The following is a 26,252-nucleotide window of genomic DNA, read 5'->3' as shown; positions in this document are numbered from 1 at the left end:
TCTGCGGGAGCGGGGACACGGGACGTGAGCGGCGACAGGCGGGACACACAGCACTGTCCGTCTGTCCCGGGACACCGAGGGGTCAGCACTGTCCGTCTGTCCCGGGACACCGAGGGGTCAGCACTGTCCGTCTGTCCCGGGACACCGCAGGTCCATGACCGCCCGTTTATCCCGGGACACGTTGGGTTTATCCCCTCATCTATCCCGGGACACGGCGGGTTTATCCCGGACCTGTTTTCCGCAGGACGCAGCGGGTTTATTCCCCGGTCTCTCCGGGACACTGCAAGTTTGTCCCCCTTCCGATCCTCCCGGTTGCCGCCGCTCCATCCCCTCCCGTTTATCCCGGATCCCGCCGCTCCATCCCCTCCCGTTTATCCCGGATCCCGCCGCTCCATCCCCTCCGGATCCCGCCGCTCCATCCCCTCCCGTTCATCCCGGATCCCATCGCTCCATCCCCGCCGCTCTCTCCCGTTCATCCCGGGTCCCGCCGCTCCATTCCCTCTTGTTTATCCCGGATCCGCCGCTCCATCCCCTCCCGTTTATCCCGGATCCCGCTCCATCCCCTCCCGGATCCCGCCGCTCCATCCCCTCCCGGGTCCGCCGCTCCATCCCCACCCGTTTATCCCGGGTCCCGCCGCTCCATCCCCTCCCGTTTATCCCGGGTCCCGGCCGCTCCATCCCCTCCCGTTTATCCCGGGTCCCGCCGCTCCATCCCCTCCCGTTTATCCCGGGTCCCGCCGCTCCATCCCCTCCCGTTTATCCCGGGTCCCACCGCTCCATCCCCTCCCGCGTCCCGCCGCTCCATCCCCTCCCGGGTCCCGCCGCTCCATCCCCTCCCGTTTATCCCGGGTACCGCCGCTCCATCCCCTGCCGTTTATCCCGGATCCCGCCGATCGTCCCGGTACCACGGCTCCATCCCCTCCCGATCCTCCCGGGTCCCGCGCTCCATCCCCGCCGCTCCCTCCCGGATCCCGCCGCTCCATCCCCTCTCGGGTCCCGCCGCTCCATCCCCTCCCGTTTATCCCGGGTCCCGCCGCTCCATCCCCTCCCGTGTCCCGCCGCTTCATCCCCTCCCGTTCATCCCGGATCCCACCGCTCCATCCCCTCCCGGGTCCCGCTGTTCCATCCCCTCCCGTTTATCCCGGGTCCCGCCGCTCCATCCCCTGCCGTGTCCCGCCGCTCCATCCCCTCCGTTTATCCCGGGTACCGCCGCTCCATCCCCTCCCGGGTCCCGCTGTTCCATCCCCTCCCGTTCATCCCGGATCCCGCTCCATCCCCTCCCGTGTCCCGCCGCTTCATCCCCTCCCGTTCATCCCGGATCCCGCCGCTCCATCCCCTCCCGGGTCCCGCCGCTCCATCCCCTCCCGGATCCCGCCGTTCCATCCCCTCCCGTTCATCCCGGATCCCGCTCCATCCCCTCCCGTGTCCCGCCGCTCCATCCCCTCCCGTTCATCCCGGATCCCGCTCCATCCCCTCCCGTGTCCCGCCGCTCCATCCCCGCCGCTCCCTCCCGGTTGCCGCCGCGGGGCCGTACCGGGACGGGCTGCAGACGGCGGCGGCGCTGTAGAAATCGGTGAAGCGCAGCCCGCGGGCCGCCAGCCAGTCCAAGTTCGGTGTGGCGGACGAAGGGTGCCCGTAGCAGCCCAGGTCCCCGTAGCCCAGATCGTCCGCCAGCACCAGCACGAAGTTGGGGCGAGCGGCGGCCGCGGCTCGCAGGGGCAGCAGCAGCAGCAGCAGCACCCAGCGGTGCAGCAGCACCCATGGGTGCAGCCAGGGGTGCTGGCGACCCTGCGGCCCCATGGCGCTGTCCCGGTTGTCGCCCGGTGTCCCGGTGCCGGCCCGGGCTGTCCCCGCACTGTCCCAGGGCGGTCCCGGCAGTGGCCCGGTCGATCACGTGATGCGGGCGGGGGGGCGCGGGGCATGATGGGAGTTGTAGTCCCGGGAGGAGGTGGCGGGAAGGCGGAGTACCGGGATGGACATTCCAGGGAGTGTTATAATTGCGTATTATATAATTGGCTTTTAATAAACATTAAAATCAACGTTATATGTAAAAGGTTAGAAAACTTCATTGTATTAATATAATTTCTTTTATTTGATGAAACTTAGAAATAGCAGTATAATACATACATATATATATATATATATATTAGACTATAACATGATATTAAAGCACAAACTTCTTTTGTTTATATAACCCAAAGACTGAAAAGACAGTCAGAGACGCCCCTGCATTCTTAAAATTATCTTTTCCTCCAAGATCTCCAAGAGAAAGATTTATTTCACCCGTTATCAGAGGATATAGAACCCAGCGATGCCAAGAAGATTGATCTGTTGGGAAGGGGGAAAGGCAAAAACTAAACAAAGGAACATCAAAAAAACTTAAAAAGAATGTCTGATTATGTATGAGAATTTATGGATATGTAATAGGGTTCTGTTTTTAAGGGACAATCCTTTGTTAGTGAGGTGAATGCAGAGACACTGGGCTGTATCTGTATATTTTACTTTATTTTTATCTCCAAATTGTCTTTCTATTAAACTTTTAAATTCTATATAAAAATATGTGAACCTCATTTTTCACAGGGAGGGACATCCCAAAGCACAGGATGGCCTCTGGGCACCTCGGCATTATCCCCAGTGAGGAGAGATCCCAAATGCAGGGATCCCAACTGGGTCCCTGAGGGTTGGGATGGGGGGTCCCGGCAGCTCAGAGACAGGAGCTGGTGACAGCGGGGACAGCCCTGGGTGGCACCTCCAGCACCTGCCCAGCCCCGCGGGATCCCCGGCTGCTGCCATTCCCGTCCCTCCCGACGGCTTTTCCCGGGAATGGCACAGCCGAGGCTCTGCTGGAGGAATCCTGGCCTGGAGAAGTTTCTCCCTCTCTCCACCTGCCCGGCCCATCCTCCCCTCCCCGGCTCCCCCTCGTCCCCCCCAATATAGATATAATATATAGTATATAATATATAATATATAATATATAATATATAATATATAATATATAATATATAATATATAATATATAATATATAACATATAATATATAATATATAAGTTAATAGATAATAGATAATAAACATATAATATATAATAGAAAATAGAAAATAGATAATATACAATATACAATACACAATATATATGATATATAATATATAACCTATAATTTATACTATATTATCTAATATCTAATATCTAATATCTAATATCTAATACATGATATATTATCTATTATCTATTATAATTATATATACAACATATTATATTTTATATACTATATACTATATACTATATATTATTATATATTATATATTATATATTATATATTTATTATATATTATATAAGATAACATAGTACAAATTATAGGGTATATATTATATATCATATATTTTATATTGTGTATTGTATATTGTATATTATCTATTTTCTGTTATATATTTTCTATTTTCTATTTTCTATTTTCTATTATATATTTATTATGTATTATGTATTATCTATAATATATAATATATAATAGATAATAAATAATATATAATATATAATAGATAATATATAATATATAATATATAATATATAATATATAATATATAATATATAATATATAATATATATATATTATATATTATATATTATATATTATATATTATATATTATCTATTATCTATTATATATTATATATTATCTATTATCTATTATATATTATATATTATATTTATTTTATCCCAAATCATCCCATCCCTCTTTTCCCCAGGACAAGGAACCGGACAAGGTGGAGAAGTGGGAACAGGAACAATTCTATTTCAATCCAAAGTGGATTCACGGTCGGGGCGGGCGCCGGGGTCAGCGTGGGCAGGGCTCAGCAGCCCCGGGCACCGGGGCTCACCTTGGCCCCGCGGCCACTGCCCCGGCAGGGAACGCTCGCCACAGCTGGATCAGCCCATCCCGCTGCTCAGGCTTTCTTTCCTTTCAGGAACTGCAGGAGCTCCAGCAGCAGGTTCAGGAATTTCCCCAGGATCTGTTGTTGGTAGGAAAGGTCCGTAGATTCCCCCGTGTCCGCCGGGTTGGGATTCTCCAGACCGCTAAAATCCGAGTCTGGCTCTGGCTCCGGCTCCAGCTCCAGCTCCAGGGACAGGGTTGGGAGGGGCTCTGGTGGAGGAACATCAGCTTCTGGTGGGAGCAAACCCATCTGGACCTGGATCCAGGTGTGGAAGTGCTGGCTGGACGTGAACACCCCGGGTCGCTTGGCCCCGGCGCAGCCTCGGCCCCAGCTGGCCAGTCCCACCAGCCAGAAGTAGTCACCAACGTTGTCCTTGCAGACCAGGGGGCCCCCGATGTCCCCCTGCGCCAGGAGAGAGGGGTCAGGGGCTGCTGCCAGCCCTGGGCCTGGCCTTTCCCATCCCAAGCCCTTCCAGAGCCGCATTCCCGGCTGGATTCCCATGGAAAGGCTCCGCTCTGGAGGCTCCAGCCTGGAGCAGGATGGGGCTGCCTCGGGCTGGGCTCATCCAGGGCCGGCCAGGGAAGGGAAATTCCAGGATCTCCACACCTGGGGCTGCCGGGAGCGCTGGCTGGGCTGGGTGGGTGCAGTGCCAGGCCTTGGGGACAAGGGGGGACAACAGGCAGGGACACACGGATGGGGCAGGGACAGCCGGCAGTGGTGGGACCTCGGGGCTGGGAGGGCACCGGGACAGGGCCAGGCAGGGCCAGGTCCTGTTTGGGGTCCCTGGGCTGGATCTGAGGGGTTCCAGGGGGTCCTGTTTGGGGTCAGGGGTCCCTGGGATGGACGTGAAGGGCTTCAGGAGGTCCCTGGGTTGGCTCAGAGGGGTTCCAGGGGTCCCTGGGCTGGCTCTGAGAGGTTTCAGGAGGTCCCTGGGATGGCTCTGAGGGGTTCCAGGGGATCCTATTTGGGATCAGGGGTCCCTGGGATGGCTTTGAGGGGTTCCAGGGGTCCCAGGGGGTCCCTGGGCTGGCTCTGAGGGGTTCCAGGGGGTCCCAGGGGTCCCTGTCCCCACGCCCGCACCTGGCAGGTGTCGATGCCGCCCCGCGGGTACCCCGCGCACAGGTCCTGGGGGTGCACGGCCCCCCCGTACCAGCGGCTGCTGTTGCACAGCTGGACGTCGATGAGCCGCACCTTGGCCTCCTGCAGCACCAGGCGCGGCCCGGGAGCTGCGGGCACAGAGGGCACAGAGGGCTCTGAGCACCGCAAGCTCGGGGGGCCCCGCGGGGCCCGGCCCAGCCCCGGGGCTCCGGGCCGAGCCCCCCGCAGCCCCGGGCCCTGTCCCGGCGGGCACTGACCGCTGTCCGGGCTGGCTCTCCAGCCCGCGATGAAGCAGGTTCTGAGCTCGGCCACTGCCAGGGAGCTGTCGGGCACGCAGCCCAGCTGGATGTAGTCGCTGCACTCCACGGGCTGGTCCAGCTCCAGCAGGGCGATGTTGTTCCTGGCCGTGGCCGGGTTGTAATATTGGTGCACCAGGAGCCTCAGGATGTGGCGCAGCTCGGCTTCGGGGCCCGGCTGGCTCAGATCCGTGGCTCCGATCACCACTTCCCACCTGGAGGTGTCCCTGAGGAGGAGATGGAGAAAGGATTGATGGAGCAGAGCCGCGGGATGCGGCAGCGCAATTCCCTTCCTGTGCTGGGCACCTCCCTGTGCTGGGGGGACATCCCTGAACCTCGAGTGGGGACATCCCTGTCCTTCCTTACGGGGACATCCCTGTCCCTGCTGTGGGGATATCCCTGACCCTGCTGTGGGGACATCCCTGACCCTGTTCTGAGGACATCCCTGACCCCCCTCTGGGGACATCCTTGATCCTGCTTTGGGGACACCCCTGTCCCATTTTTGGGGACATCCCCGTCCCTGCCTCTCCTTACCCAGTCCCCACGAAGCAGTGTGCGACCGTGAGCACCCACTGAGGGTGGATGAGGGCCCCGGAGCACATGTGCCACGTGCCGTTCTCCAGCCGGGCCTGGACGCTGACGATGCCGGGCCAGGCCCCTGGGTGCACCCCGGTGCCACCCCCGTCCTGTGAGGCTCCATCCAAAGGTTTGTAATCTCCATCCAAGGAATATTCCAGAAGCTCAGAGCTGTGGTCGAAGGCCATGGGCCGGAGCCCGCAGGTCCCTCTGGAAGCACAAAGCCATCGGTGCCCTGCTCGGGGACAGCGGGGACAGCGGGGACAGGGACCCCCGAGGGGCTCATCCCTGCCAGGACAGCCCCGAGTGTCCCCAAGCCCCCGGGGACACCGACCTGCAGGTGTCCCACGTGCCCCCCACGGGCCCGGCCAGGGCCAGCAGGACGAGCAGGGCCAGCAGAGCCATCGGTGCCAGCGCAGGTGGCAGAGACAGAGCGGAGCTGTCACCTCTGGTGGCCCTGGCGGTGCCACCAGCCCGGGCTGATGTCACAGAGGGGCAGCTCAGAGGGTGGAACCTTGGAGCGGTGGCGCTGCCAGGGGGACCTTGGTGACAGCGGTGTCACCTCCCGCGCTGGGCCTGCGCTGGTGGCGCCCCAAAATGAAACACAGAGAGAGCTGCGGCCTTAAATAATTCATCATTAGGGCTCTCGTGGCTTCCCAATCCCATTCCCAATCCCATTCCCAATCCCATTCCCGATCCCATTCCCGTGCGAGGCTCTGGCCCCATTCCCACCATCCCAGCACCCCCACGTGTTTTCCCAAGTAGAAATTCCCATTCCTGATTCCCATTCCTGATTCCCATTCCCAATCCCATTCCTGGTCCCATTCCCGTGTGAGGATCCAGCCACATTCTCACCATCAGCACCCCCATGTGTTTTCCCAAGCAGGAATTCCCATTCCCAATCCCATTCCCAGTCCCATTCCCAATCCCATTCTCGATCCCATTCCCACTCAAGGATCTGATCCCATTCCCACCATCCCCGCTCCTGTTCCCTCCCTGCCCTGCTGGGATTCGTTCCCAGCTCCATGGGGCCACTGGAATTTTCCTGGCTCCTTGGCAAGCTCCCGGAATCCTTGAATTTGGGAATCCTGGAATTTGGGAATCCTGGAATCCTGGAATTCCAGAATTCGAGAATCCTGGAATTTGGGAATCCCGGAATTCAGGAATCCTGGAATTCGAGAATCCTGGAATTTGGGAATCCTAAAATTCGGGAATCCTGGAATTTGGGAATCCTGGAATTCAGAAATCCTGGAATTTGGGAATCCTGGAATTCGGGAATCCTGGAATTTGGGAATCCTGGAATTCAGAAATCCCGGAATTCGGGAATCCTGGAATTCAGGAATCCTGGAATTTGGGAATCCTGGAATTTGGAAATCCCAGAATTTGGAAATCCTGGAATTTGGGAATCCTGGAATCCTGGAATTCCAGTATTCGGGAATCCTGGAATTCGGGAATCCCAGAATTTGGAAATCCCGGAATTCGGGAATCCTGGAATTCAGGAATCCTGGAATTCGGGAATCCCGGAATTTGGGAATCCCGGAATTTGGGAATCCCAGAATTTGGGAATCCTGGAATTCGGGAATCCTTGAATTTGGGAATCCCAGAATTTGGGAATCCCAGAATTTGGGAATCCTGGAATTCAGAAATCCCGGAATTCGGGAATCCTGGAATTCAGGAATCCTGGAATTTGGGAATCCTGGAATTTGGAAATCCCGGAATTTGGAAATCCTGGAATTTGGGAATCCTGGAATCCTGGAATTCCAGAATTCGAGAATCCTGGAATTTGGGAATCCCGGAATTCAGGAATCCTGGAATTCGAGAATCCTGGAATTTGGGAATCCTAAAATTCGGGAATCCTGGAATTTGGGAATCCTGGAATTCAGAAATCCTGGAATTTGGGAATCCTGGAATTCGGGAATCCTGGAATTTGGGAATCCTGGAATTCGAGAATCCTGGAATTTGGGAATCCTAAAATTCGGGAATCCTGGAATTTGGGAATCCTGGAATTCAGAAATCCCGGAATTCGGGAATCCTGGAATTCAGGAATCCTGGAATTTGGGAATCCTGGAATTTGGAAATCCCAGAATTTGGAAATCCTGGAATTTGGGAATCCTGGAATCCTGGAATTCCAGTATTCGGGAATCCTGGAATTCGGGAATCCCAGAATTTGGGAATCCCGGAATTCAGGAATCCTGGAATTTGGGAATCCTGGAATTTGGGAATCCCAGAATTTGGGAATCCCGGAATTCAGGAATCCTGGAATTTGGGAATCCTGGAATTCGGGAATCCTGGAATTTGGGAATCCTGGAATTTGGGAATCCTGGAATTCGGGAATCACAGAATTTGGGAATCCCGGAATTTGGGAATCCCAGAATTTGGGAATCCTGGAATTCGGGAATCCTGGAATTCGGGGGACGGGGCAGCCCGTGGGGAGCGGCGCCTTCTCGGCTCTCCCGAAGGAAATCCGGGAAGTTTCCTCTCCATGAGGATAAAAAATCCCCGAAAAAAACCCCAAAATTCCCAATGGAAATTTCCGGATCCCGAGCAAAGGACAAATCCTGGCGCTGCTCCCGGGGACAGCGGGGACCAGGAAGGGACACAAATGCCAGGTGTGGACGTGTCCCCGGGGCCTGGGGACAAGAGTGGGGACAAAGGTGACAGCTCTGGCGGTGACACTGCCATGGTGACACTGCCAGGGGCCAGGGTGACACTGCCAGGTGACACTGCCATGGTGACACTGCCGGGTGGCACTGCCATGGTGACACTGCCATGGTGACACTGCCAGGGGCCAGGGTGACACTGCCGGATGACACTGCCAGGGTGACACTGCCAGGGTGACACTGCCAGGTGACACTGCCAGGGGCCAGCGTGACACTGCCAGGGGCCAGGGTGGCACTGCTGGGTGACACTGCCAGGTGACACTGCCAGGTGACACTGCCATGGTGACACTGCCAGGGGCCAGGGTGACACTGCCAGGGTGACACTGCCGGGTGGCACTGCCATGGTGACACTGCCAGGGGCCAGGGTGGCACTGCTGGGTGACACTGCCAGGTGACACTGCCAGGTGACACTGCCAGGGTGACACTGTCAGGTGGCACTGCGAGGTGACACTGCCAGAGGCCAGGGTGACACTGCAGGGGGGGCGGTGGCAGGATCCGGGTGACACTGCCAGGGGCCAGGGTGGCACTGCCAGGGGTCAGGGTGGCACTGCCGGATGACACTGTTGGGTGGCACTGCTGGGTGACACTGCCGGGGGCCAGGGTGGCACTGCCAGGGTGACACTGCCAGGTGGCACTGCTGGGTGACATGGCCAGGGTGGCACTGCCAGGGTGACACTGCCGGGTGGCACTGCTGGGTGACACTGCCAGGAGCTGGGTGACACTGCCAGGTGACACTACCAGGAGCCGGGTGACACTGCCATGGTGACACTGCCGGGTGACATGGTCAGGGTGACACTGCCAGGGGCCAGGGTGACACTGCAGGGGGGGCGGTGGCAGGAGCCGGGTGACACTGCCAGGGGCCAGGGTGGCACTGCCGGGTGACACTGCCAGAGTGACACTGCCAGGGGTCAGGATGACACTGTCGGGGGCCAGGGTGACACTGCCAGGTGACACTGCCAGGGGTCAGAGTGACACTGTCGGGGGCCAGGGTGACACTGCCGGGTGACACTGCCAGGGTGACACTCTCAGGGGTCAGGGTGACACTGCCGGGGCCCAGGGTGGCACTGCCGGGTGACACTGCCAGAGGTCAGGATGACACTGCCGGGGCCCGGGGTGGCACTGCCGGGTGACACTGCCAGGGGTCAGGGTGACACTGCCAGGGGTCAGGATGACACTGTCGGGGGCCAGGGTGACACTGCCGGGTGGCACTGTCAAGGGCCAGGGTGACACTGCTGGGTGACACTGTCAGGGTGACACTGCCAGGGGTCAGGGTGACACTGCCAGGGGCCGGGGTGACACTGCCAGGGTGACACTCTCAGGGGTCAGGGTGACACTGCCGGGGGCAGGGGTGGCACTGCCGGGTGACACTGCCGAAGTGGCACTGCCAGGGGGCGGTGGCAGCAGTCGGGGTGGCGCAGGTGTCACACGGCTGAGCTCCTGCAGGGGACAGCTGAAGGGACAGAGGGGACATCCAGGGGACAGGAAAAGGGGGCAGGGGGACAGTCAGGGGACAGGAAAGGGGGCAGGGGGACAGTCTGGTGACATAAAGGGGGGCAGGGCGACATCCAGGGGACAGGAAAGGGGGCAGGGGGACAGTCAGGGGACAGGAAAGGGGGGGATGGGGACATCCAGGGGACAGGAAAGCGGGGACAGGGACATCCAGCGGGGACAGCTGGAGGGGTCTGGAGACAGTCAGGGGACAGGGGAGGGGACATGGGGACACCCATGGGCCGGGGTGAGTCCCTCCCGCCATGCCAAGGGTGGCAGCGCCGTGACGTGGCCCTGTGCCCGGCCGGAGCTGTGACCTTGTCCCCGTGTCCCCAAGGGTGGCAGCGCCGTGACGTGGCCCTGTGCCTGGCCGGAGCTGTGACCCACCCCCGCGTCCCTGTGTCCCTGTGTCCCTTTGTCCCTGTGTCCTTTTGTCACTCTGTCCCTCTGTCCCCGTGTCCCTCTGTCCCATTGTCCCCGTGTCCCTTTGTCCCTCTGTCCCATTGTCCCCGTGTCCCTCTGTCCCCGTGTCCCTGTGTCCCCGTGTCCCTCTGTCCGGGCCGTGCTGCCGGAATGTCCCCGCCCGTGTCTGTCCCCACCCGGGTCTGTCCCCACCCGGGTCTGTCCCGTGTCGGGTCTGTCCCAGCTCTGTCCCGTACCGGGTCTGTCCCGGGTCTGTCCCCACTCGGGTCTGTCCAGTACCGGGTCTGTCCCGTCCCGGGTCTGTCCCCACTCGGGTCGGTCTTGTGGTTTGTCCCGCCCGGGTCCCTCAGGAAGGGACAATCCCGGTCCCTCCAAGGTGTTTCCTGTGCTCCTGATAGGGCCGGGCCCGCATCCGGAGCTGGCACTGACCCCAAAACTGGCACTGACCCCAAAGATGGCACTGACCCCAAATCGGACTGACCCCAAAGCTGGCACTGACCCCAAATCGGACTGACCCCAATGCTGGCACTGACCCCTAAGCTGGCACTGACCCAGAGCTGGTACTGACCCCAAAGGTGGGACTGACCCCAAATCTGGCACTGACCCCAAAGTTGGGACTAACCCCAAAGCCGGGACTGACCCCAAATCTGGCACTGACCCAAAATCGGACTGACCCCAGAGCTGGCACTGACCCCAAAGACGGCACTGACCCCAAAGCTGGCACTGACCCCAAATCGGACTGACTCCAATGCTGGCACTGACCCCAAAGATGGCACTGACCCCAAATCTGGCACTGACCCCAAATCGGACTGACCCCAAAAATGGCACTGACCCCAAAACTGGCACTGACCCCAAATCGGACTGACCCTAATGCTGGCACTGACCCCAAAACTGGCACTGACCCCAAAGATGGCACTGACCCCAAATCTGGCACTGACCCCACTGACCCCAGAGCTGGCACAGACCCACATTCCCCTGTGACCCGCTGTCCCCTGTACCTCCTGTACCTCCTGTGCCCCCTGTGCCCCTTCCCCACTGGCAGTGTCCCGCTCTGTCCCCTCGGGTTCTCCGCTCTGTCCCCTCCCGTCCCCCGCGCTGTCCCCTCGTGTTCCCCGCTCTGTCCCCTCCCGTGCCCCCCGCTGTCCCCTCCCGTGCCCCGCTCTGTCCCCTCCCGTGCCCCGCTCTGTCCCCTCGGGTTCCTCGCTCTGTCCTCTCGTGTTCCCCGCTCTGTCCCCTCCCGTGCCCCTCGCTGTCCCCTCCCGTGCCCCGCTCTGTCCCCTCGGGTTCCCCGCTCTGTCCCCTCCCGTGCCCCGCGCTGTCCCCTCCCGTGCCCCGCGCTGTCCCCTCGCTGCGGGCAGGACGCGGCCCGGCGGGGCGGTGGCCGGCGGTGCCGTTTGTCCCTTCCTGGCAGGAAAGGGGCCGAGCTGCTGCCGGAGCCGGGAGTTTCCTGCGGGATCCGGTCCCGCGGGCGCCAGCAGCGGAGCGGCCGCGGCCGGAGCAGGACCACCGAGACAGGTACCGGCACCGACCCGGCCCGGGGGGAGGCTCCGACCGCCCCCCGAACGCGATCTTGGGGGGCTCCCCCGCTGCGGGGCCGGGACCACGGCGGCAGAACCCACGGAAGGGGCTCCGGGGGTCACCGGGGTGGGTCCCGGAGCTCCGAGGAGGCAGCGGCGCCGCTCCCGGTGCCCGGAGCGGGGGTGGGCGCTGCCCCCCGCCCCCCACGCCTCCCCCCGGGGGTCTGGGGGGCGAATCCCCCATAGCGGGGTGTGGGGAACACCGCGACCCGCGGCAAGAAGCGGGGAGCGTGGGATCCACGGGAGCTCGGCGGGTACCGGGGAGCCCCGCGGAGCCGCTGAAGTTTTTCCGTGCGCCCGCCCCTTCCCGTGCGCACCGGGCTGGCCGTTGCCATGACAACTCCTAAAAACTGAGCCCCGCTGGCGGCGGCGGGGGCCGAACCCGCGGGGGATCCGCCGTGCGCGCCGCTCCCCGCCCGGCCCCGCCGCCGCCCCCGCCCCGCGCCGCTCCCGCCCCGCTCCGCCGCCGGCGGCCGCCGCGGCGATGGTGGCTCGGGCCGCCATCAGGTACCGGGGACACACCGGGGACACACCGGGGAGGCAGCGGGGAGAGGCGGAGAGCTCGGCGGGGGCGGCCGAGGGATGCGCGGGATGCGCGGGATGCGCGGGATGGGATGTGCGGGGGGCCGCGGGTACCCGTGGGTGTCCCCGGGGGCGTTCCGTGGGTACCCGTGGGTGTCCCCGGGGGCGTTCCGTGGGTACCCGTGGGTGTCCCCGGGGGCGTTCCGTGGGTACCCGTGGGTGTCCCCGGGGGCGTTCCGTGGGTGCCCGGGGGTGGGCGGAGGGAGGAGGCCGAGGCTCGGCGTTCCAGGCTGGCACCGGGGAGCTGGGAATGGACAGCGAGGGTTGCCCGGCGAGCGTGGGATGATGCCGAGCGCTGCTGCTTTTCTTTCTTGGGGGGGGGGGGGGTTGGTGAGGGGAGAAAAGCGAAGAACGGGGTTTGCGGAGATGCGCTCGTGCTGGAGAGCCGCGGTTTTGGGGGATTTGGGGGCTTTTGGGGGACGATTTTCCTGGGAATGGCAGGCAGCGCGTGCGGCAGGAGCGTTTTGGGGGAGGATTTTTTTTTTTTTTTTGGCCGAGGCCTGGTGCTGATTTCGTGACTCTCCCCCCACCCTCCCCCCCCGGTGGTGGTTTGAGCAGAACTGAGTGGATCTCCCCCTCCAAAATCCCGATTTTTCCCGGGTGTGGGAGCTCAAGTTGTGCAGGGAGTTCCGTCTGGCGAGGCTCTGGAGCTGTTCCCCGCACTCTGGGGGTGCCGGACAGCCCCGAGCAGGAGGTTTTATGGGATTGATGGGATTTTTGGGGGGGTTGTGTTCCCCGCTGGGCCTCGGCTGGTAAATCCCCCACCCCCCCCAACGCCTTCAGCAGCCGCCGGAAAAGTGAATTTCCCCCTCTGTGCTCTTCCCAAGCCGGCTCTGAGGATGGAGATCCCAGAGCTGAGCAGCTGCAGGTCCCCTCTGGATCTCCCCTGGACCAACTTCCCTAAAAAAACTTCTGTCCCAGGGCTGACCTGTGGCTGACGGAGGCAGCGAATTCCCAAAATTCCTCTTACGTAACCCCGCGGGTTCTTTGTGCTTCCCGCACCTGCACAGGAGCTCTGGGCGAGGCCAAAGGGGCAAAAAAAGGAACCGAGGAGGGGCTTTTTATTCCCGGAAAATGATCCTGGAATGGTTCTGGGCGGAAGGGAGTCGAGACTTCGTCCTGATCCATGGGCAGGGACAAATTTTTGCCCTCCCGGGTTGTTCCAACCTGGCCTTGGGAACTTCCAGGGATGGGGCATGGATGTAATTTTGGGGTTTTTTTAAAATTAATTCTTGGTTTGGGGTTGTTTTTTGGAACAGCCTAAATATCCCAACCAACGGATCATTCCTGAATATTCCCAATATTGCGGGAATTCTGCCGTGAATCATTCCCGGCCGATCCTCCTGCGGTTGGTGCTGTTCGCTCTTGCTCTGGGCAGGGTGGGGTGCGCGAAACCAGCCCCAAAACCCCCCCAAAAACCCCCCAAAACTCCCCCCAAAAAATCCAGGAGCCCAACAGCGCTACGCTAGGGAAGGTTCTGCCGAGATTTCCAGCTCCTAAAAAATTCCAGCCTCCCCCGCGCGGCACCACGTGCGGGTGGCGAGGCACGTGTGGAGTGCGGGGAGGGAGGGGACACGGGATGGGGGTGGCCACGACCGGGGGGGAGGGGGCTCCTTTTTTTCCCTCTCCTGCATTCCCGGGATGGAGCCCGAGCTCCTTTTCCCCTCTCCGCATTCCCGGGATGGAGCCCGAGCTCCTTTTTCCCCTTTCCTGCATTCCCGGGATGGAGCCCGAGATCCTTTTTCTCCTCTCCTGCATTCCAGGGAAGCAGCCCAAGCTCCTTTTCCCATCTCTCGGTGTTCCAGGGGGAAACCTGAGCTCCTTTTCCCCTCTTCCGCATTCCCGGGAAGCAGCCCGAGCTCCTTTTCCCGTCTCTCGGTGTTCCAGGGGGGAAACCTGGGCTCCTTTTCCACCCTCCTGAATTCCCGGGATGGAGCCCGAGCTCTTTTTTCCCCTCTCCTGCATTCCCGGGATGGAGCCCGAGCTCCTTTTTCCCCTCTCCCAGTGTTCCAGGGATGCAGCCCGAGCTCCTTTTCCCATCTCCCGCATTCCCGGGATGGAGCCCGAGCTGTTTTCCCCATCTCTCGGTGTTCCAGGGGGAAACCCGGGCTCCTTTTCCACCCTCCTGAATTCCCGGGATGGAGCCCGAGCTCCTTTTCCCATCTCTCGGTGTTCCAGGGGGAAAACCCGGGCTCCTTTTCCCATCTCTCGGTGTTCCAGGCTCCTTTTCCCATCTCTCCTGCAATCCAAGGGAACAGCTCGAACTCCCCCTCTCCTCTCCCGTGTTCCAGGAGGAAAACCTGGGCTCTTTTTCCCACCTCCTGCATTCCAGGGGGAAACCCGGGCTCCTTTTCCCCTCTCCCGCATTCCAGGGAACAGCTTGGACTCCCCCTCTCCTCTCACAGTTTCCAGGGAAGCAGCCCGAGCTCTTTTCCCATCTCTCGGTGTTCCAGGGGGAAACCCGGGCTCCTTTTCCCATCTCCCAGTGTTCCAGGGAAGCAGCCCGAGCTCCTTTTCCCATCTCCTGCATTCCAGAAGGAAAACCTGGGCTCCTTTTCCCATCTTTCGGTGTTCCAGGGGGAAAACGTGGGCTTCTTTTCCCATCTCCTGCATTCCCGGGAAGCAGCTTGGACTCCCCACTCTCCTCTCCCATCTTCCAGGGGAAAACCCGGGCTCCCTTTTCCCGTCTCTCGGTGTTCCAGGGGGAAAACCCGGGTTCCTTTTCCCTCTCCCAGTGTTCCAGGGAAGCAGCCCGAGCTCCTTTTCCCATCTCCCGGTGTTCCAGGGAAGCAGCTGGGCTCTTTCCGTGTTCCAGGGAGGCTTCCTTGTCTCTTCCAGTGTTCCAGGGAAGCCACCCGAGCTCCTTTTCCCATCTCCTGCATTCCAGAAGGAAAACCTGGGCTCCCTTTTCCCATCTCTCGGTGTTCCAGGGGGAAACCTGGGCTCCTTTTCCCTCTCCCAGTGTTCCAGGGGAAAAACCTGGGCTGCCCTTTCCCATCTCTCGGTGTTCCCGGGAAGCAGCTTGGACTCCCCCTCTCCTCTCACAGTTTCCAGGGAAGCAGCCCGAGCTCCTTTTCCCCTCTCCTGCATCCCAGAAGGAAAACCTGGGCTCCTTTTCCCCTCTCCTGCATTCCAGAAGGAAAACCTGGGCTCCTTTTCCCCTCCTTCCGTGTTCCAGGGGGAAAACCTGGGCTCCTTTTCCCATCTCCTGCGTTCCCGGGGTGCAGCCCGAGCTCCTTTTCCCATCTCCTGCATTTCAGGGATGGAGCTTCGACTCCCCACTCTTCTCTCACATGTTCCAGGGGAAAACCCGGGCTCCTTTTCCCATCTCTTGGTGTTCCAGGCTCCTTTTCCCATCTCTCCTGCATTCCAGGGAAGCAGCTCGAACTCCCCTCTCTCCTCTCCCATGTTCCAGGAGGAAAACCTCGGCTCTTTTTCCCACCTCCTGCATTCCAGGGGGAAACCCGGGCTCCTTTTCCCATCTCCCGCATTCCAGGGAACAGCTTGGACTCCCCCTCTCCTCTCACAGTTTCCAGGGGGAAAACCTGGGCTCCTCTTCCCATCTCCTGCATTCCAGGGAGAAACCGGAGCTCCTTTTCCCGTCTCTCGGTGTTCCAGGGGGAAACCCGGACTCCCCTTTCCCATCTCTCGGTGTTCCAGGGAACAGCTTGGACTTCCCCTCTCCTCTCACATTTTCCAGGGAAGCAGCCCGAGCTCCTTTTCCCCTCTCCTGCATTCCAGAAGGAAAACCTGGGCTCCTTTTCCCATCTCCCGGTGTTCCAGGGAAGCACCTGGGCTCTTTCCTTGCTCCAGGGAGGCTTCCTTGTCTCTCCCAGTGTTCCAGGGAAGTAGCCCGAGCTCCTTTTCCCGTCTCTCGGTGTTCCAGGAGGAAAACCTGGGCTCCTTTTCTCATCTTCTACATTCCAGGGAAGCAGCCCGAGCTCCTTTTCCCATCTCCTGCATTCCAGAAGGAAAACCTGGGCTCCTTTTCCCCTCCTTCCGTGTTCCAGGGGGAAAACCTGGGTTCTTTTTCCCATCTCCCGCATTCCCGGGATGGAGCCCGAGCTCCTCTTCCCATCTCCCGATGTTCCAGGCTCCCTTTTCCCATCTCCCGATGTTCCAGGCTCCCTTTTCCCACCTCCCGATGTTCCAGGCTCCCTTTTCCCACCTCTCGGTGTTCCAGGCTCCTTTTCCCTTCTCTCCCGCATTCCCTGGAAGCAGCCCGGGCTCCCTTCCCCTCTCCCAGTATTCCAGAGGGGGAATTCCTTTTTCCCGCCGTGAAGGGATTTGGGATGGGATTGAGCTCCGGGAAGAGCCGGGACAGGGATTTGTGCTCAGCAGGGATGAGGCAGCGGGGCCGCTCCTGGATTTTCCAGGGAAAAGCGGCGGATGGAGAATCCCTGGAGCGCTCCGGGAGAGGAATTGGGATGAGCAGAGCCAGGGAACAGGGAAAGGGAGTGGGATGTGCTGCTCCAGCTTTTCCCGTGGCTCCAGGAGCTCCAGGAACTCTGGAATGCAGTGGGGACCCGTGGGGTGGCATTCCCTGAATTTCCTGAATTCCCTGAATTCCCCGAATCCCTGAAATCCCCTGAATTTCCCCGAATCCCCGACTCCCCTGAATTCCCAAATCCCCGAAATCCCTGAATCCCTGAAATGCCCCGAATTCCCAACTCCCCCAACTCCCTGAAATCCCCTGAATTCCCCCAAATCCCTGAAATCCCCCGGATCCTGGAATCCCCAAATCCCCTGAAATCCCCCGGATCCTGGAATTCCCGAAATCCCTGAATCCCCTGAAATCCCCTGAATCCCCAACTCCCCCAACTCCCTGAAATCCCTGAAATCCCCTGAATTCCCCCGAATCCCCGAATTCCCCCGGATCCTGGAATCCCCAAATCCCTGAATCCCCTGAAATCCCCCGGATCCTGGAATCCCCAAATCCCCTGAAATCCCCCGGATCCTGGAATTCCCCAAATCCCTGAATCCCCTGAAATCCCCCGGATCCTGGAATCCCCAAATCCCTGAATCCCATGACTCCCCTGAATCCCCCAAATCCCCCAAATTCCCCCAAATCCCTGAATCCCCCAAATTCTCCCGGATCCTGGAATCCCCCGGATCCCTGAATTTCCTGAAATCCCCCAGATCCCCAAATTCCCTGAATTCCCCTGGCTCCCAGGATCCCCTGGCTCCCCCGAATCCCCGAATCCCCAGATCCCCTCAATCCCCCGGATCCCCGAATTCCCTGAATTCCCCTGGCTCCCGGAATCCCCCGAATCCCCCAAATCCCTGGATCCCCTGAATCCTCTGGATCTCCCGAATCCCCGGATCCCCTGAATCCCCCAGATCCCCCAATTCCCCGAATTCCTTTGGATCCCTGAATTCCCTGAATCCCCCAAATCCCCTGAATCCCTGAATTCCCTCTGAATTCCCCGGGATCCCCCGGCACGGCTGGGGGAGAACCGAGCGTCCCTCGGCATCTCCCACTGGCGAGGGCAGAGTGAGAACGGGAATGGGATTGGGAATGGGAATGGGGATGGGAATGGGGATGGGGATGGGAATGGGAATGGGAACAGGAACGGGAATGGGAATGGGAATGGGAAGGGGAAGGGGAATGGGGATGGGAATGGGGATGGGAATGGGGATGGGGATGGGAATGGGAATGGGAATGGGGATGGGAATGGGAACGGGAACGGGAACGGGAATGGGAATGGGAATGGGAATGGGAATGGAATGGGAATGGGGATGGAGACGGGAATGAGAATGGGAATGGGAACAGGAACAGGAATGGGAATGGGGATGGGGATGGGAATGGGAATGGGAATGGGAATGGGAATGGGGGATGGCACCGTCTCCGTGGGAGCCCCGCAGCCCGGGCAGGGGTGCCAGGCCTGGGGACAGCAGTGGCAGAGGGTGACAGCAGGTGACAGAGGGTGGCAGCAGTGGCAGAAGGTGGCAGAAAGTGCCAGGCCTGGTGGCAGCAGTGGCAGCGGTGGCAGTGGTGGCAGTGGTGACAGAATGTGTCATCTGGTGTCAGCGGGTGGCACTGGTGGCTGCGGGTGGCAGTGCCAGGCCTGGTGACAGTGGTGACACTGGTGACAGTGCCAGGCCTGGTGACAGTGGTGACACTGGTGACACTGGTGACACAAGTGACAGTTCCAGGCCTCGTGACACTGATGGCAGTAGTGACACAGGTGACAGTGCCAGGCCTGGTGGCACTGGTGACACAGGTGACACAGGTGACACAGGTGACACAGGTGACAGTGGTGACACAGGTGACACAGGTGACACAGGTGACAGTGGTGACACTGGTGACAGAGGTGACAGTGGTGACACAGGTGACAGTGGTGACACAGGTGACACAGGTGACACAGGTGACACAGGTGACAGTGGTGACACAGGTGACACAGGTGACACAGGTGACAGTGGTGACACTGGTGACAGAGGTGACAGTGGTGACACAGGTGACAGTGGTGACACAGGTGACACAGGTGACACAGGTGACACAGGTGACAGTGGTGACACAGGTGACAGTGCCACGCCGCCGCGCTGGCGCTGGCCGGGCCGGGCGGGGTAACCTGAGCTGCGGGAGCAGAGCGGCCGCTGCTTCTCATGAATTATTGACAGCGCCTGGGGCTCGGTGACACCGGCACAGCTCGGGGACACCGGCACAGCTCGGGGACAGTGCCACCGGCACAGCTCGGGGACACCGGCACAGCTCGGGGACAGTGCCACCGGCACAGCTCGGGGACACTCAGTGCCACCGGCACAGCTTAGGGACACCGGCACAGCTCGGTGACACCGGCACAGCTCGGGGACACTCAGTGCCACCGGCACAGCTCGGTGACACCGGCACAGCTCGGGGACACCGGCACAGCTCGGGGACACCGGGGTGTCTTGGTGACACCGGTGTAGCCACCAGGCTGGCCCTGACATGTGGCTTGGGGACCCTGGGGTGGCTCGGTGACACCAGAGCGGTTTGGTGCCACCAGGGTGGCCCTGGTGTGTGGCTTGGGGACACTGGAGTGGGTCAGTGACGCTGGGGTGGCTTGGGGACACCAGGCTGGCCCTGGCATGTGGCTTGGTGACACCGGTGTAGCTCGGTGCCACCGGAGCGGTTCGGTGACACGGGGCTGGCCCTGGCATGATCGGTGTAGCTCGGTGACACCAGGGTGGCCCTGGTGTGTGGCTCAGTGACACCAGGGTGGCTCGGTGACACTGGGGTGGCTCAGTGACACCGGGGCAGTTTGGTGACACTGGGCTGGCCCTGATGTGTGGCTTGGTGACACTGTGGTGGCTCAGTGCCACTGGGGTGTACCTCGGTGACACCAGGGTGTGGCTTGGTGACACCGGTGTAGCTCAGTGACACCGGGGAAGTTTGGTGACACCGGGGTGGCCCTGGTGTGTGGCTCGGTGACACCGGTGTAGCTCAGTGACACTGGGGTGTGCCTTGGTGACACTGGGGTGTGGCTTGGTGACACCGGAGTGACTCAGTGACACCGGGGCAGTTTGGTGACACCAGGGTGGCTCGGTGACACTGGGGTGTGGCTCCGTGACACCGGGGTGACTCAGTGACACCAGGGATGTTTGGTGACACCGGCGTGACTTAGTGCCACCAGGGCAGTTTGGTGACACCAGGGTGACTCAGTGACACCGGGGTGGTTTGGTGACACCAGGGTGACTCAGTGACACCGGGGCAGTTTGGTGACACCAGGGTGGCTCGGGGACACCGGGGCGGTGTCACCCCAGAGCGCGGCCGGCGCAGCCCTGGCTGGATGGGGACGCTGCCTTGGGGGGGCTCTTTCCCAGAAAGTCCCAGAATCCCCGAATCCCAGAATCCCAGAATCCCAGAATCCCAGTCCACAATGCCAGAATTCCAGAATCCCAGAATCCCCAAATCCCAGAATCCGGGATTCCAGAACTCCAGCTTTCAGAGTCCCAGAATCCCCAAATCCAAGAATCCCAGAACACCCAAATCCCAGAACCCCAGAGTCCCAGAATCCCCAAATCCCAGAATCTGGGATTCCAGAACTCCAGCTTTCAGAATCCCAGAACCCCCAAATCCAAGAATCCCAGAACACCCAAATCCCAGAACCCCAGATTCCAGAATCCCCAAATCCAAGAATCCCCAAATCCTAGAATCCCAGAATCCAGACTCCCATAACTCCCAAATCCCAAAATCCCAGAATCCAGGATCCCAGGACCCTGAACCCCCAAATCCCAGAACCCCCAAATCCCAGAACCCCCAAATCCCAAAATCCCCAAATCCTGAGAATTCCAGAATCCAGGATTCCAGAACCACAGATTCCAGAATCCCCAAATCCCAGAATCCCAAATCCCAGATTCCAGAATCCCAGATTCCAGAATCCCAGAATCCTCAAATCCCAGATTCCAGGACCCCAGAACTCCCAAATCCCAGAACCCCAAATCCCAGATTCCAGAATCCCAGAATCCCCAAATCCCAGAACCCCAAATCCCAGAACCCCAAATCCCAGATTCCAGAATCCCAGAATCCTCAAATCCCAGAATCCTCAAATCCCAGATTCCAGGACCCCAGAACTCCCAAATCCCAGAACCCCAAATCCCAGATTCCAGGACCCCAGAATCCCCAAATCCCAGAACCCCAAATCCCAGATTCCAGAATTCCAGAACCCCCAAATCCCAGAACCCCAAATCCCAGATTCCAGAATCCCCAAATCCCAGAACCCCAAATCCCAGATTCCAGAACCCCAAATCCCAAAATCCCAGAATTTATTTTGGAAAATCACTCCAAGGCCACCGATCCCAAGCTGCGCCCGCTCCCCACCTTTTCCCCAGCCCCGAGCGCCACATCCGGGAATTCCCAGGAATTCCCATCCCAAATTCCAGCGGAATTCCCGCTCCAGGATTCTCCCTCCAGCAGAACCAAGATGGGTTCGGATTCGGGGCACGGAAAACCCCAAAAGCTCCGTCTCCCTCCTCCCCGCATCCCTTGGGAAGGGCTGGCATTCCTGACTTTTTTTTTTTTTGGGAATGATTTCAACTTCCAGGCCTGGAATTTCTCTGCTTTTTCTGGAAGCCCTCAGGGGAGCGGGAAGAATGGCCGGAAGCTCCGTTGTTCCCTCCTGGAGGAAACGCTGCCCTTCCCGGCCCCGCCGCCGCGGCCTTGGAATAATTCCCGGCTGGAAAAGGGATTCCAGCATCCCGGGAATCCGAGAGCCGCGTCCTTTCCCTGGTGTTTCCCGATCCTTTGGAGGATCCCCTTGGATCGCGGGGATTTTTCACGATTTTTCCAGGATGAGTTTGGTTTTCCCAGAAAATCTGGGCTTGGTTTGTTTGGTTTCCCGGGAATTTCCCGCGTTTCCAGAGCTGCTGGAATGGTTTTGTCCCGTTTTTTTTGGGGGGTGTTCCCGGAGCTGTGGGATGGATCCGTGGGAATCCCACCGAGATCTCCCTGAGCGTTCCCGACATTCCCGAGGTGTCTCCAGCTGGGATCATGTCACCCTCGGGAGGTGCTGGGGAAAGGAAAACCGGGAAAAAAAAATGGGAATTTCTGGGAGAGAGGCTGGAAGATGGAAAAGGCGGGATGGCCGCGTGGGAAAAGGAGGAATTCCAGCCTCCCTGGAGCTGTTCCTGCTCCTGCCGGGATGAGCAAGGTCCCTGTGGATCCATGGACAGCAGGATCCTCGGGAATGGGAGGGTTGGGATGGGAACAGGAGTCCCAGGATCCAGGATCCTTGGGAATGTCAGGATTGGGATGGGAACGAGAATCTCGGGATCCAAGATTCTTTGGGAATGTGAGGATTGGGATGGGAATGAGAATCCCAGGATCCTCAGGAATGTGAGGACTGGGATGGGAACAAGAATCCCGGGATCCAGCCAGGATCCTTGGGAATGTGAGGATTGGGGTGGGAACAAAAATCCCAGGATCCTTGGGAATGTAATGACTGGGATGGGAACAAGAATCCTGGGATCCAGGATCCTTGGGAATGTGAGGGTTGGGATGGGAACAGGAATCCCAGGATCCTTTGGGAATGTGAATGTGAGGGTTGGGATGGGAACAGGAATCCCAGGATCCAGGATCCATGGGAATGTGAGGATTGGGATGGGAATGAGAATCCCAAAACCCAGGATCCTTGGGAATGTGAGGGTTGGGATGGGAATGAGAATTCCAGGACCCTTTGGGAATGTGAGGGATGGGATGGGAACAGGAATCCCAGCATCCAGGATCCTTGGGAATGTGAGGATTGGGATGGGAATGAGAATCCCAAAACCCAGGATCCTTTGGGTATGTGAGGGTTGGGATGGGAACAGGAATCCCAGGATCCAAGATCCTTTGGGAATGTGAAGGTTGGGATGGGAACAAAAATCCCAAAACCCAGAATCCTTTGGGAATGTGAGGGTTGGGATGGGAACAGGAATCCCAGGATCCTCAGGAATGTGAGGACTGGGATAGGAACAAGAATCCTGGGATCCAGGATCCTTGGGAATGTGAGGGTTGGGATGGGAATGAGAATCCCGGGCAGGATCCAGGATCCTTTGGGAATGTGAATGTGAGGACTCGGATGGGAACAAAAATCCCAAAACCCAGGATCCTTTGGAAATGTCAGGGTTGGGATGGGAACAAGAATTCCAGAATCCTTGGGAATGTGAGGATTGGGATGGGAGCAGGAATCCCAGGATCCAGAATCCTTTGGGAATGTCAGGGTTGGGATGGGAACGAGAATTCCAGGCTCCTTGGGAATGTGAATGTGAGGGTTGGGATGGGAATGAGAATCCCAGGATCCAGAATCCTTTGGGAATGTGAGGGTTGGGATGGGAACGAGAATCCCAAAACCCAGAATCCTTTGGGAATGTGAGGATTGGGATGGGAACGAGAATTCCAGAATTCTCAGGAATGTGAGGATTGGGATGGGAACAAGAATCCCAAAACTCAGAATCCTTTGGGAATGTGAGGGTTGGGATAGGAATGAGAATTCCAGGATCCTTTGGGAATGTGAATGTGAGGGTTGGGATGGGAATGAGAATCCCAGGATCCAGAATCCTTTGGGAATGTGAGGATTGGGATGGGAATGAGAATTCCAGGATCCTCAGGAATGTGAGGGTTGGGATGGGAATGAGAATCCCAAAACCCAGAATCCTCGGGAATGTGAGGACTGGGGCGGGAACAGGAATCCCAGGATCCAAGATCCTTTGGGAATGTGAGGGTTGGGATGGGAACGAGAATTCCAGAATCCTCGGGAATGTGAGGATTGGGATGGGAACAAGAATCCCAAAACTCAGAATCCTTTGGGAATGTCAGGGTTGGGATGGGAACGAGAATCCTGTGTGGGATCCAGGATCCTTTGGGAATATCAGGGTTGGGATGGGAATGAGAATTCCAGGATCCTTTGGGAATGTGAATGTGAGGGTTGGGATGGGAACAGGAATCCCAGAATCCTCAGGAATGTGAGGACTGGGATGGGAACAAGAATCCCAGGATCCAGGATCCTTGGGAATGGGAGGGTTGGGATGAGAATGAGAATCTCAGGATCCTTGGGAATGTGAATGTGAGGGTTGGGATGGGAATGAGAATCCCAGGATCCAGAATCCTTTGGGAATGTGAGGATTGGGATGGGAATGAGAATCCCAGGATCCAGAATCCTTTGGGAATGTGAGGATTGGGATGGGAACAAGAATCCCAAAACCCAGAATCCTTTAAGAATGTGAGGGTTGGGATGGGAACGAGAATCCCAAAACCCAGAATCCTCTGGGAATGTGAGGATTGGGATGGGAATGAGAATCCCAGGATCCTCAGGAATGTCAGGGCTGGGATCCAGCCTGGATCCATCCCAGCTCACCTGCATCCCTCATTCCCTGGGCCGAGCTGAATTCCTCGGAGCCGAGAATCAGCTCCGGAATCGCCTCCCTCATTCCCAGGCCTGGAATTCCAGCCGGGCCTCACCGGAGAGCTGAGGATGGGCTGGAAAGACCCGGGATGAGCCGGAAAATCCCTCCCGGAGCCGGGGTGACCTCCAGAGCCACCCCGGGGGGCGCCTCAGCCTCCGGAACCTCTGGATCCGGCTGGGAATTGGCTCCTTGGAGCTTCCTGCCAGGCCGGGAAGCGTTTCCTCTCCCTTCGTGCCGGATCCCGTGGGATTTTCCGCTCCTCCTCAGGATATCCCAGCTCTTATCCCACTCCCCTCTCATTTATCCCATCCCGAGGTGGCGATTCTGCCTTTTTCTCCTCATTCCTGCGAGTTTTCCTCGCCCTTCTGCCGCTCTTCCCTCCCGTTTTGGCTTTTCCCAGGATTTGTTGTTTTATGGGAAGCGCCCAAGCTCGGGGTGGGAGGCCCAGAGCTGCTCCCTGTCCTTTCCCGGCTGGAAAATCCAGGATTTTGGGATGTTCCAGTGGGATGGAGGCGGTGGGGGTTGGTTTTCCTCATCCTCACACCAGAGGAGCTCGGGTACCTCCATTCCCTGGATATTCCCGGGAATCTCAAGGCCGATTCCTGTAGGTCCTACACAAATCCCAAAAATGTCCCCATGGAGCCTCTCCGGCGGCAGCTGCGTCCGCTCCAAACCCTCGGGAATTCCGCCAGCATTTTTCCGACGCTTTTCCAGGTGCAGGAAAGAAGAGACCTTGGGAAACATTCCCAGGATTCGGGCCGGACACCCACGTGGCGCTCCAGGAGTTTTGGGGCACAAAGGGCAGCCTGGGCAAGGCCCTTTTCCCGCTTTTTTCCTGCTTTTTTCCCACTTTTTTTCCCCCCTTTTCCCCCCCCTTCCCGGCTCCCGGCAGCTGCGGAGCTCCGAGAATTCCCAAGCCATGCATTTTTAATTCCCGGAGAAGCAGCAGCCATTTCAGCGCTCGCCCGGAGCGGAGCTTTCCCGAGCGGTGCCGGAGGCTCCCTGGATGAGCTGTTCCCATTCCCCGGATGCTCTTCCCGAAATTCCGGGCTGGAGGTGGGAGCTGGCCCTGAGGAGGAAGGAAAAGGGGTGATCCCGAGTGGGGGGGTTTGGGAATGAGCTGGGAATGAGACCTGGGCATGGCCTGGGAGAGGGGAATGGGAAAGGTGGAGGATCCCGGTGATCCCGACTGGGAAAAGTGGAGGATCCCAGTGATCTGGACTGGGAAAGGTGCAGGATCCCAGTGATCCAGAGTGGGAAAAGCGGAGGATCCCAGTGATCCATGCTGGGAAATGTCCAGGATCCTGGTGATCCATGCTGGGAAAAGTGGAGGATCCCAGTGATCTGGACTGGGAAAAGTGGAGGATCCCAGTGATCTGGACTGGGAAAAGTGGAGGATCCCGGTGATCCATGGTGGGAAAAGTGCAGGATCCCAGTGATCTGGAGTGGGAAAAGTGGAGGATCCCGGTGATCCAGAGTGGGAAAAGTGCAGGATCCTGGTGATCCATGCTGGGAAAAGTGCAGGATCCCAGTGATCCAGAGTGGGAAAAGTGGAGGATCCCAGTGATCTGGACTGGGAAAAGTGCAGGATCCCAGTGATCCAGAGTGGGAAAAGTGGAGGATCCCAGTGATCCATGCTGGGAAAAGTGGAGGATCCCAGTGATCCATGCTGGGAAAAGTGGAGGATCCCAGTGATCCCGACTGGAAAAAGTGCAGGATCCTGGTGATCCATGCTGGGAAAAGTGCAGGATCCTGGTGATC

The 26,252-nt window shown here is 58.6% G+C and overlaps 2 protein-coding genes across 3 annotated transcripts in view; both read right to left on the bottom strand.

Annotated features, from left to right (window-relative positions):
• The window catches only part of LOC131592658 (arylsulfatase A-like), an 11,795-nt gene extending 9,916 nt beyond the window's left edge, over positions 1 to 1,879 (bottom strand). The window contains 2 exon segments of the mRNA XM_058864315.1: positions 48 to 231; positions 1,535 to 1,879. Coding sequence (XP_058720298.1) covers positions 48 to 231; positions 1,535 to 1,800 — 450 coding nt within the window. The 5' untranslated portion in view covers positions 1,801 to 1,879.
• Positions 1,880 to 2,173: 294 nt separating this feature from the next.
• Positions 2,174 to 10,720, bottom strand: LOC131573855 (acrosin-like). Of its 2 annotated transcripts, none has more exons than XR_009276270.1 (6): positions 6,234 to 6,866; positions 5,858 to 6,109; positions 5,285 to 5,550; positions 5,010 to 5,155; positions 3,876 to 4,331; positions 2,174 to 2,328 (listed from the first exon to the last, which is right to left on the bottom strand). XR_009276270.1 is itself a non-coding variant. In XM_058828176.1 (6 exons), the coding sequence occupies exons 2-6, from the start codon at positions 6,302 to 6,304 to the stop codon at positions 3,942 to 3,944; spliced, it is 1,125 nt and encodes a 374-aa protein (XP_058684159.1). In that variant the 5' UTR covers positions 6,305 to 6,480; positions 10,707 to 10,720; the 3' UTR covers positions 3,720 to 3,941. The 2 variants fall into 2 exon arrangements, 1 of the variants encoding a protein (XP_058684159.1); XM_058828176.1 differs by lacking the exon at positions 2,174 to 2,328 and adding an exon at positions 10,707 to 10,720 and having other exon boundaries at positions 3,720 to 4,331; positions 6,234 to 6,480.
• Between the last annotated feature and the right edge of the window lie 15,532 nt (positions 10,721 to 26,252).

Source organism: Poecile atricapillus, chromosome Z (assembly GCF_030490865.1).
Source record: "Poecile atricapillus isolate bPoeAtr1 chromosome Z, bPoeAtr1.hap1, whole genome shotgun sequence".
NCBI classification, from domain to species: Eukaryota; Metazoa; Chordata; class Aves; order Passeriformes; family Paridae; genus Poecile; species Poecile atricapillus.
This window is presented reverse-complemented; position numbering and strand designations above follow the sequence as displayed.